Source organism: Falco cherrug, chromosome 1 (assembly GCF_023634085.1).
Source record: "Falco cherrug isolate bFalChe1 chromosome 1, bFalChe1.pri, whole genome shotgun sequence".
Taxonomy (NCBI): Eukaryota; Metazoa; Chordata; class Aves; order Falconiformes; family Falconidae; genus Falco; species Falco cherrug.
Window position 1 is genome coordinate 99,380,597 of NC_073697.1, and position 12,069 is coordinate 99,392,665.

General features: G+C 47.9%; 1 protein-coding gene across 3 annotated transcripts in view; it reads left to right on the forward strand.

Moving 5' to 3' along the window:
• Positions 1-12,069, forward strand: part of TTC28 (tetratricopeptide repeat domain 28) — a 191,512-nt gene that overhangs the window by 109,693 nt on the left and 69,750 nt on the right. For all 3 annotated transcript variants that reach the window (XM_055711387.1, XM_055711377.1, XM_055711391.1), the window contains 3 exons: positions 2,298-2,445; positions 5,114-5,386; positions 6,423-6,553. In XM_055711387.1, coding sequence (XP_055567362.1) covers positions 2,298-2,445; positions 5,114-5,386; positions 6,423-6,553 — 552 coding nt within the window. The remainder of the gene's footprint in view (positions 1-2,297; positions 2,446-5,113; positions 5,387-6,422; positions 6,554-12,069) is intronic.

Below are 12,069 nucleotides of genomic sequence, written 5' to 3' on the forward strand. Positions count from 1 at the left end.
CCTATACCTGAGGAGTGTGTTACTTCTTGTCCTACAACCGTTGTGCGTATAGGACAGGTTGCGAGAGAGGATCGCACTGTGGGGTCCCTCCTAAACCTTGGGACCGGATGCTGTGATATTCCTGCCGGCTGTGGGAGGCCTGTCTGCATTGCCCGTAGCACCCGTCTCCCTCCTGCCTTTTCCTTGAAACCCTGTGGCGAAGTGGGTTGGGGTTTCTGGGTTAGCTGACCTGCTGCAGTGGCAAGGAAGCTGCGTGTTCCCTGTTGGACCACCTGCCCTGGTAGCACGTTTCGAGGCGGGGGATGGCAGGCTGCTGCCTTCCTGCGAAGCGCGAGGTGTCGGGGATGCCTCCATTGCTGGCTGCTGCGTGTCCGTGCCCTCATCCTTGATAACGAATCAGGCAGGCACGTTTGTCCTGGACCAGCCTTGTGGGCTGGAAAGGTCCCCGTCAGAGACACGCTGCCTCAGACTGCCTCTGTCATCAGGTGGCAAAGAAAGTAGTTAAATGATAAATCGGGGGGAAAAAAGGACTTAAAAGTGTATGCCGTGATTTAGGTGACAGCTTTTTCACTGCTGGGAGAGCTCATGCTTGATGGCCACTGCTCGTTGTTAGATCTTTGTATTTTCTTTGATTTAAAGCTTCATGCTAGTAATCTAATTAACGTTGAATTGGGTTTCCAGTACAGTAGCTTGTTTGGTTCAATAAGAACACATTTATACTAAAGGTTAATGAAAAGAATTTTGCTTTCATCGAATTCATTAAAAGTGGTTCTACAATCAAGGCTTACTAATGGAAAAGAGATTAAATATTCATGTCTATAAATTTCTCATGTCATTTCTGATTTTACTTAATCTCTGCCTCCCTGGATTGGATTCCAAAAGTGTCTGAAAGCTCTAATGAAATACCAGTTTGGGTATTAATTGGAGATTTATCCTGTTTAAGTAAAAAGACTTCCACAGATGTATACTTAATGTGTCTTCAGGACAGGTTTCTATTACAGATGGAGAGAAATAGTGGTGAGGTCTTGTCCTTGAAAGCGGTATTAGGACCCCGTCTGAAGGACCAGTAGTATGTTCTTAAAGCACTTTTTAAGAAATACAAATAATGTTTTATCTTCTGTTCTGACAGCTTTATTTGTGCTGTCAAAGTAGCTTTGAATGAACCGAAAGTGCAGCAAAGTTTTTGTCAGAGTGGTACTAGCTGGACGTGAAGATAAAACCTGAACAATGGGCATCAAAGGTGCTTGAAGATTCAAAAGCTTTTTATAACATAATGTCCAGATGTATGGACTACAAATATACGCGAGTACTTTGAGTGAAGATGGGATTATAGTTTCTTTGATCTCTTACTCAGTAGCTCCTAAGTAAGTTCTGGGTGCCCTTTGAGCTGGGGCTTTGCCATTGCTTCATGTGTGAGCAAACATGTTTCTGCTTTTCTTGCGTTCTGTGTCGGTTCCTGGTATTCCCGTTCAGGGAGATGCGGGAGCTTTCTTTGGGAATGCTTTGCAGCTGCGTGCCGGTGTTGTTGCTGATGTGGAAATGGAAATACATGGTGACAAGAGATTTAAGTTACTTTGAAGGTGTTGTACATGCCTGTGAATGGTTTCCTTGGAAAGGAAAACACAAAGAAAAATGCTTTTCTAAACATGTTCAAAGTTACAAGTGTTTTGCCTCAATTGAAGAAGTGCATATATATATCTCTATGTGTGTGTGTGTATGGTGTACCCGACAGGTGGGACAGTGCTGAGTGGTGTCCACGTTAGGGGATGAGTGTGGAGAAAGAAGGTTTGGCTCCTGCCTGGATCTTTGCATTGTGTTTCATTGCACCTTGAGCTTTCCGTGCATTTTGGTCTCCCCTGGCACTGGGTGTTTATATTGGACTCATTGGCAAGAGCTGATGGGAAAGGAAGCAAGTTATTTGTGTGCTGTGGGAGCCGAGAGAGCAGCAGTGGAGGTCTTGAGAATGAGCATTTGATTATAAGTAATTAAGAATAAGTAATTGGCCAAGTCCCAGGGGAAAGCTTTGCCTTCATGGTAATTACCATCCCTGGTCTCCAGAACAGTTGAGGCCTTGCAAAAGTTGAGAAAGCCATCTCGCCCAAGGGATAGCGACTGGGTGGCAGTCACAAACCAGACTGTGGTGTTGGGAGTCTTTTGATGATAGCCAGTGTGACCGGAGCAGCCAGGGTGTGAGCGTGTAGCCCAGCACCCACCAACACAAGGTCACGGCCGGATTCCTGATTTGTGACTTGTACCAAGTCAGTAACTGGCATCTCTTCTTCCCTTTGGCTTTGCAGGCATACTTCCGACAGGGTGTAGCCCTGCAGTATCTCGGACGTCATGCAGATGCACTGGCAGCGTTCGCGTCGGGACTGGCTCAGGATCCCAAGAGCCTTCAGCTTCTGGTTGGCATGGTCGAGGCCGCCATGAAATCTCCCATGCGAGGTAAGCACCAGGAGGTCCTCCTGAGGATGGTGACCTGCTGCTGAGATACTTAGGAGCAGTAGTTTCACTCCGTGGGTGACTCTGTCAGCATCTGACAGGGGGGAGAAGCTGGAGGCCTTGAAGGGAAAGATTTCAGGATTTGGCTTCCGTGCTGAGTCAACAGGTGCTGAGAAAGGACCCCAAAGTTGGAGCACAAACAAAAAACTATTCTCCTGATTCAGTGGAACTGCAGGGTGGTGATACCCAGCTCGAGAGGTGCTGGAGATGAATCAGACTGGTGTTGTGCAGCAGTTCCAATGAAGACCTTGCTCGTTTGTCTCTTGTCAGTTATCAGTGCAGACAGAGAGGTGTGCGCTGCTGAGGCCCTGGCTTTATTATTACTTGGAACAACTTCCCACACTGCTCTGGTGCTGGACCATCAGGAACAGGGAGTCTTAAGTGCTCCAGGCCAGTGTTTGCCCAGAAGAGCACGTCAGCAGCTTTTGCCTGGTACTAACATCTCTCAAAACACTGTTCCAGAAAGCAGAAAAGTCTACTCTGCTCATTCACTTATATTCAGAAACAGTGTTGAAATCACACAGACCTTGAAGCCATATTAGCTGTACAACATTTTGCCTCTTTCATAACGTCCCCATTTCCAGGATTTTCTGCTCTAGACGAAGGAGGTAGTCTCTGCTCTGTTTCTCTGTTGCTCTCCTTCTTTAGCAAGCTTTGTGTTGCGGTGTCCTAATGGCATTACCCGGGAGGGAACACAGCAGTTCTCATCCTCAGCAGATGCTGCTGGGGGCCCCAGGGCTTAGGGGCCAAGAAGCGCTGAAATGAAAAAATGTCCCTGTAGGTTTCATTTTTTACACTGTTTTTCTTCATCCTTTAAAATTAATTCATCTGGAAGTTTCTGTCCTATATAGCAGTTACCTTGTGAAGGTAATTTCATTTGATACCCAGCGGTGCTGTGGCTGCTGCTTAGAATGCAGGTGATACAGTATTTCTGTGTAAGCATCCCCAAGTCTGGCTGGCTGATCTGGCTGGCCTGTTGCACTGCGGCTGTGCACTTGTGCTGCTGCTCCCTGCTGTGCTTCTCAGTGTTGCTGCCTTCCAGTTGTTACCCTCCCACTGACCGCTTTGGCAGAGTTTAGATCAGCCTTGCTTATAAAGTACTAGTTTTAGTTTGAGAGTGTGTGTATGCTGTACCACTGTAATGACTATTCAGAGTCTGATGTTCTGGCCCCCTCCCCGGGTACTCTCTGTGGTGTAAAGCCAGTCCTTTGTGGCTTGATTCCACCAGGATAACAGATTGCTTGAAGCCATGATAGGCTGATGTGAGTGGTAGCTTCCAGGATACTTGCATTCAGAGAAAGAAGAGGAGCAACTGTGCAGGGAAGAAGGCTGTAAGTGTCATTGGCGCGCTACAGATCACTAAGCGCAGTCAGTGAGGGATTTGGGGAGCACGGGTCCACAGTAAGTAGAGGTGAAGATGAAACTCCCTTCTCCAATAACTGAATCACTGTTGCTGCATCTTTCACCCAGCTGTGGCTGTGTTTCTTGCCTTACCATTTGCAATTACACAAGAGCAGTAGTGAGCTCCATGTCTGCCCTTCTGTTACCATGCTGGTTCTCCCTTTCGTACTGGACTTCAGGGTTGCCAGGAGTACTTCCCTTGTGTTTTCCTTTTTTGTCCTTTCTCATTGTCTGTACCCCTCTCTCCCTATGTTTGCCTGGATTGCCTGGCTGGGGTCGTAAGCCCCTTAGGACAAGAACTGAGTTCATACCTGCTCTTGCAGTGATAAACATAACTGGTGGCACGTTACAGCAACTATTTCTGTCCTCTTAGGTCTGCCTTTAATCCCAGGATCTACTCGGATGTCAGTAACAGGCATCATGTTCACACTGGTTGCATCTTCAAAGAAGCGTTGAAATCCTCTTTTGTTGTTCATATACTTGCTGATCGTAGAGAGGCAGAAGTGATGAAAACGGGGAACAAGTGGCTTTCTGAGGTTGCTGTGGTAGTGTTGATTTGGATGAGAACATCTAATCAAGAAATGACACTTGGTCAGGAGATTCTGGAGTCCTGTTATATTGATGTCATGACTGAAACACGTGGCCAAGATGTTTTATCATCTGAATGATGGAGGCAGTTAGACCAGTTATAAGTAGTCTGGCAGGTCCAGTGCTGTCATTCTGCAGGAGTACCACCTCCTGCAGAATAAGGGGGAGCTTCTTGCTGCGGTTTCCGTCACCTCTCTTGGAGTACATTGTGTGCTGTGGCGTCTGGACAGGCACAGATTCTGCAGTTTGTGCTGAAGAAGCAGAAACTGCAGTGCTCTTACACACTGCTGGCGGCCCATTTCCAGTTCCCTACAAAACCCTACACATGTTTTCTCTATTCCTTCTGCCATTAGGCCAGTTTTCAGAGCTCACTATGAGACTACTCAGCATGCTTGTGCTGTCTTCCTGAAGTGCTTTCTGCAAGGAAAACAGAAGCTTCCTAGTTGATCTGTCTTGATGTAGTAGGTATTAGATGGTGCATTTGAGCTCTGTAATAAATCTTGGTTTGATTTGGACACTCTGGTCCTTAACTCGCCTGTCATTTGGTTACCAGAGAAGGAAGATGAGTTGTGAAGGTGATGTCTAGATGTAAATAACTTCTGCTTTTGGCTTTGTGTCTCAGAGTCCCTGGAGCCCACCTATCAACAACTGCAGAAGATGAAGCTGGACAAGAGCCCCTTTGTTGTGGTGTCGGTGATTGGCCAGGAACTCCTGACTGCGGGCCACCATGGAGCCTCGGTGGTGGTGCTAGAGGCTGCCCTGAAGATCGGCACTTGCAGCCTAAAGCTGCGGGGATCAGTGTTCTCGGCACTGAGCAGTGCGTACTGGTCCCTCGGGAATACGGAGAAAAGCACTGGATACATGCAGCAGGACTTGGATGTAGCCAAGACTTTAGGTAAGGGTCCTCATTTCACTTGCTTGAGTGCTGGATTGGTTCAGATGGAACCAATTAATAGCTGTGTTAATGGTCAACATCCCTCCAGAACGCTCAGGTTTCTGTGGGATTTCATAAGCTGCTAACCCAAATCTGAAATTTCTGAAATGTGCAAACTGACAGGCTTGTGCAGCCCTGTTTTCCTGTGTACCTGCAGGGGCAGATGATCAGTGAACGTGCCAAGGTTTTACAGGGTCCTGTAATTTTATGGTGTCGTGTGCGGGAACTGGTCTTATCCTCTGTGTAGACTTGGGCTCCAAACCTTAAACGAGTCTCAAATGAAGCAATCTGTTTTTTTCAAGAATTTGATGGAAAAAGGTTCTCAGTCTGAGTTTCTGAGGCAGTGAGCCAGGGAAGGAACAAATCGGGAGTGAGACAATGGATGAACAAGAGGGTCTAAAAATAAGCAGATTGGAAAATCCCTCTCGTGTTTCGTATACCTTGCACGACACTGAGATTTTCAGGGTTTTGGGGCGCGCTGGGAGAGGAGACAGAGTGTGAGGCAGTAAGGCATGACCTTGCAGAAGTGGAGAAGATAGTGACTGAGGGCTCTAGCTAGGAGAGTTCTCTGAAAGTATAGGGACTACGGTCTTGAAGACAGGAGTGGATGTGCTTTGTGTCTGAGCTGAGCTGTGCTGTGGAATTGCTTCCTGGAGAAAGCTCGCATGCTCTTTGCTTGTTTTAATCCTGGCCCATTGACTTTCACAAACAAATTGCTGATGTCAGCCAAGGAATAAACATGGGAGAATGGGAAATTGCCAAGTGTTAGGCCAAAGAAGTTAAAACAATTCTAAAAATAAGGTTGATGGCTATTGTAGAGGTTTCTGAAGTCCAGCAAAGAGGAGTTTTGGCTGTGTATTAAACATAAAGATGAGTTTGTGCTGATGCTGGTTCTCATACTGGAGCATTGCTTGTATAGTGTGTCCCAGTGCTTCTGCTGGATGCTTCCAGCAATGCCTTTGTTAGCTAACCTTTGTTTTGTTTGCATGTGACTCAGGTGACCAGACGGGAGAATGCCGAGCTCATGGAAATCTGGGCTCCGCATTCTTCTCCAAAGGAAATTACCGGGAGGCCCTTACTAACCACAGACATCAGCTGGTGCTCGCCATGAAACTCAAGGACAGAGAGGTAGGAAGCTTATTCAATGGACTGAATTGGGAGTCAGCACTGCATGGTTTTCTGGAGAGATGTGAACATGTCAAGAAGCCTTGTCTGTCTGCCCCATGTTATCCTGAGAGTTTGGAAGCGACGCGATTTCTTTTCCCAGCCGTTCACTTACTGTGTTAAGGAAATTGTTGGTACAGTAGATACAGTCTGTGAGTGCAAGTGGCAGGGTGCTTGGTTTGTCCTTTGGCCTCCCCCTGTCTCTAGTCCGTGTGGCTTTGGGCAAGTCATTCCGCCTCCCTTACCCTTTCCGTCTGTTCTGCCCACAGCGCACAGGCTCTGGGGTCCGAGGGTGGGAGCTGCTGCTGAGCAGGTGTCGGTACAACACCTCTGCAGCTCAGCCCTGGCTGTCACCCGCTCTGCTGTACCCTGTGATGCAGGTGCTACCAACTGGAGCTCTGTTAGGGTGCATCCTCTGTTGTGCCTTTTCTGGACAAGTAATGAGCTAGCTCCCTGTCCCCAGCGTTCACGTAAAATAAAGTAGGGAAAAGAAAAAGAATCCGTGCAAACCTGAAAATACAACATTGTGTAAAGTGTAGGGGTTGCTTGGACTAGATCTGATTTGGCTTGACCATTCACCATTCAGCTTTTGAGAAGTTATGCTGGGCTCCCCGCCAGTCCAGGGAAGCGTGCTGCATGGAACGAAGAGTCTGTCCCAAGAGGTTTCTACTGAAAGTTCACTGTGAGGACAGGATCATAATTTTAGTGCAAGTTACAGATGCAAAAGCTCTTCCTCCTGCCCCGCAGTGGATTCCCCTGTGCTGCTCATGGGAAGGCGGAGGGGTGGGTTGCACAGCAGGTGGAGTGGCTGGAGGCAGCAGGGCAGGTGTGACCTCATGTAAATACCAGTCTGGGGAGATCTGATGACTGGGGGAGATCAATTTCCCACTGATAAGTCATTGAAAAATCCATTTGAAGTAGCTAAGTGCTTTACTGAAGCGTTAATTTTATGAGTTAAATCCAAGTGAGCCTTGCAGAGGTGAATCTTTCCGTAGGTTGTGGAAGGACTGTGACTGGGCGAGGACCTGCTAGGCATCCTCACGGTGATTTTACCAGCTGGAAAACCTCCTGAATCACTCCTGATTTCCTTGTTTCTGTTCACGCAGAGCAGAAAAGCTGTTACTCATCGTTTTTATAGTTTTCTTGATTAAGGGTCTCTGTTCCTGCTAGGAGTCTAACCTCCCTAGCTGCTTCTGCTGTGTGGTGTTTAAGCAGCAGAGCCCCTTTGCGGGGAGGGGGCTGAAGGAGCCGGCAGGTCACCATCACCGTGCTGGTGCGTGGTGTGAGCACAGCAGCCCCCGCGCCCCAGAGCCCCGAGCTGGCCCCGGGACGCGGGTGCTGGTGCATGTCACAGGCTGCAGGCTGCTGATCTAAACAGATCCCAACCATCGATCTGGGAGGAATCCAGGGAATGAAGGCTAATCGTGATTGTTCTTAGTTTGACACATCTGGGCACATAATTAACAGTTATTGACAACAAATGACTACTTGGTTTAGCAAGAAAGCTGAGCTGCCTGGATTTCCTGTAGGATGTAACCACAGGAAATTAATTTGGCGCTTTCTGATGACATCATCTTGACCACAGAGCTTCCTCTGAACAAAAAGCTGTTTTTCTTGGCCTCCTTTGCAGACATTTTTATAATGCAAATGTTATAAAGTTGCAGTAATGCTGATGTGAATTCCACCAGAAGGGAATTCGGTGTGCGGCTGTAATGAGGTAATTGTTTTACCTCCGACCATACGGAAAGCTGGCAGGGAAGGTGAAAAGCACTGCTTTGTACGGGACACTGCTGCCCTCAGAGGCTGCGCTGGGGTCGGAGGCTGTGGGAGCGAAAACGTTTGTACCGGCAGCTTCTGCTGGGCTGCATCACCTGTGAAGCCAGGAGGAAGCTGCGGAGGGTCTGGCTGGAGCGCTCGGGTCTGTCCTCCCCCCCTGAGCCTGGAGAAGGGAAATTTTGTCGGCTGAGCAGGGAGTCATGTCAGCTGCTCAGGTGGACTGAATACTTTCAATGTTTTTCTCTCCCTCAGAGGGAGTCTGTGCAGCTTCTGCTACAGGCACCGTATCGTACCGAGCACGGTCTGTATGGCCGGACAGGTCATCTGCTCTTTGCAGTCACAACGTGGGGAAAGGTTCAGGCTCTTTGTGATACTTGTGCCCAGAGAAAGAGCGGAGCAGAAGTAGCTGGCATACCTCTTGCATCTTGGAGAGATGCCTTGGGGTATTGTTGAACGTACGTGTGGTTCTGGGCTAAGCAGACGGGCAAGAAGACTGGTGCATAGCAAGATACTGCGATGGGCACCGTGAAATAGCCGCCTCTAGTGCCATGTCAATGCTTCCAATCACAGTTAAGTGATGGTTTGGATTTTTCGACCAGCTGCAGTGGCTGGTCAAGAAATTCAGATGAGCTAATTCTGTGAGATTGTTTCTGAAAGAATTAGCAGACTTAAAAGTACAGTTGATTCAGGAAACTAGAAATCATGAGGGACTCGGTCTTTCTTTCCGTGCATTCTTTGGTTCCTGTGGCGCTTTGCAGATGGTCACTGTGGTCAGTAGGATGCCATCTGGAAAAGGGTGACAACCGAAGGGACATGCAGGGGTGGAAGGTAGGCAGGACCGTCTAGAGGGGCAGTTGCCTCTCTTCTGATGGAGGCGAGCGCAGGAGTTCAGCTCTGAGCCTGTTTGGATGTAGTTAAAGAGGAAATAGCAGCACAGCTTGGTAGTCTGTCATTTCTCTGCGAAGATGAAGCAGAGCAGATTTCAGCGTGGGCTGTCTTGGCCTGCTGCAGGCCCTGGCAATGTGCTCAAGTTGAGAATCCTGATGAAGCCTGTGCTGCCGCTCTGCTTGCAACGGTGTGTTAAAGGAAAAATTCACACAGACGTGGGTACCACAAGGTTTGTTTTAATCGCAGCTCAGAGCTGGGCCACCACCTCAGTGGATGGCTGAGAACAAAGGGATACAGCACAGCTTATATACACTTACCAAATCGTTGGTCAATGTCCAAAGTTTTTAGAAGTTCCCTTTGGTCCTGTCAGTTCTGCGAATCCATCACCTGACTGTCCCAGGTGATTCATCGATTCAGTTCCAGTCTTTGCCTTGGTTCCATGCTCCTCCTTGGATCTTGATCTTCTTTCTGCCTGCTTTAACTCACACAATCCTTCAAGCACACTTTGAACAAGCAATTCCTATTCACATATACTAATTTTTCTAGAAACACCTGTGTTTCTGAGAGCACCTGTGTATACAATTGACCATCTATTGTTTCTCTGTTCTCCCACTGATTAACTTGACTGGGTTTTAAACCAGCCTTGGATTAGGGCTGTTCAAGTGCTGAGGCCTGCCAGTTAGCAGCTTCAGCATTTTCAATTTCTTAATTCAAAATAGATTTTCTTTTAACAGTTGTCTCCTGTACCAGAGTGAAGCTGATGTGGATATACCTACCTGTGCTTCAGCCGTGCCACCGGTGGCTGGGTGGACATCACTGAATGGTGCCTTTACAGTCCCGAGGTCGCAGCACAGTGTCACCATGCCTCCCGAGGTGGCGGGGGATGCTGCGCAGCTCGGTTGAACAAGGGGCGACTGCAGGGACTGGTGGCTAGGGGGACCATAGCAACGTGCGTGCCCTGGGGAGCCTACCTTTGGGCAGCTCCATTAGCACTAGCACCAACCAAGACCCCCTTAATTCACTCACAGAGGTGGAAATAAAACACTCTTAGGATGGTGGGGCCACAGGCTTATCTCTTCCTTGCTTGCTCTCAGAGCCAGCTGCAGGCTGTTAGAATTCAACCACTCCTGTCTGGAAATGAAGGTGTGCTGTCCTGCTCGGGGGTCACTGTTTCTGAACAGGGGTGAGAGGAATTCACACTCTAAGCCCGCCAGGCTACGGTGGAGCAGAATGTTGACTTTCTTTCCTTGCTGCTTGATGAGGTGTGGTTGAGGGGTTAGAGCCCTGTACTGCACCGGCAGTCGCCTCACCTTCTTGTGACTTATTCTGTACTTTCTGTTACTAAAATGTGAGTGCACGTTGTTGTTAACTTGCAGAGGAAGATCTGGTATCTTGGGCTGCTGGTCTTGGTTCCAGTCTTTGCACAGTGCCCATGAAAGGTCTGGGAGTTCTACAAAGAGAAGTTCCCTAAGCCAGCAGCCAAGGAACTCGTGATGTGCAGGAGGAAGAGTGACAGACCGTGTTAAGAGGGAAGGCTGGGGTTACATTATCTTGCTCATTGTCCTTTGCCCATCACAGAAGCTGGCTCTGAGCATCAGAAGCTTGCAGCCTCTGAGTTTTTCTTCAGAGAGGACTAAGGCCTGCGGTTATGCTAGTACAGGATTTCTGATAGAAGAGTTATTTTTCTTCCAGCTAACAGAGTTCTCAAAACAGGATAACTCAAACTGATGCTTTGAGGGAGGGATGGTGGGGGGCAGAAGATCAGATTCAGTAATTATTTAAAGTCCAGATAGAAAATAAACTCTAATGAATTGCTGTGTCTTCATATATAAATACTTTGTATGTGTGAGTTAGAGTGGAGCAGGGTTGCAAGGCAAGGTTTCACTTGGAGGGTGAAGTTAACCTTTAGTGTAACTTGCTGAGTTGAACTTGATGCTGAACGTAAAATGTGTGTCCTGTGATCACCTCCCAGGAAAAATAGGTGGTGAATTCAGTCTCTTAGACTGCCTGTTACAAGATCAATGCAAGACATTATTACATCTTGGGAATAGTACTACAAGGTAATTTGTCTTTCAAGAACCTAAGGATGCCAGAGAAGCCATGGCCTTCAAATCATAAATTGCAGAAGTCACGAATTCCTTTGCCAAATTCATTGGCCTGGTTCCTTGATGGTAGGCTTCAAGGCATGACGGCTGAATACTTGGTCTGACCCTGTCTTTGCTGCAAGAAACTGGCCAGGTGACACTGAGGGTCGAGTCAGATGTTGGCTCCCATGCAGAGTTTTGGCTCGTATGGGTATGTCCGTGCCGCTGTAAGGCAGATGGAAGACCAAGAGTTCGCTTCACTGCCTCAGGGCAAAAGCAGTTTGTGTCTGGCCTCTGTTGGGGTTTGTAGGATAGCTAGTGCATGTCAGTTGTCTTGCACTGCAAATCTATCTATTTTTAATAAACGGATATGCAGAATGTTATGTCTGTACTATATTTTTGAAGTTACTAATTTGTTTTTAACACTAGGTAACCTGACTTTCTGAAAGCCATCCAATAACCCACGTAACGTGTGTTGATGCCTCATCATAAGCTGTGATTTAGACAAGGGAAACGCAACCGATGAGCTCTGGCAGGGTCAGAGGGAAGACTGGAGTCTAAAAGTAAAAGCGAAAGCTTTCGATGCCTGTGGCTCTAGTCTCCTGTGTCCCTATTCCTCTTAATCTCCTCTTAATTGCTAGCTGCTCCCCAGGTGTGCAGAACTGTTGTGTTACACCTTCTGTAAGGCAGAGTGCAGAGGTAGAGCTCACCGTGGGTGATGTCTCAGGACAG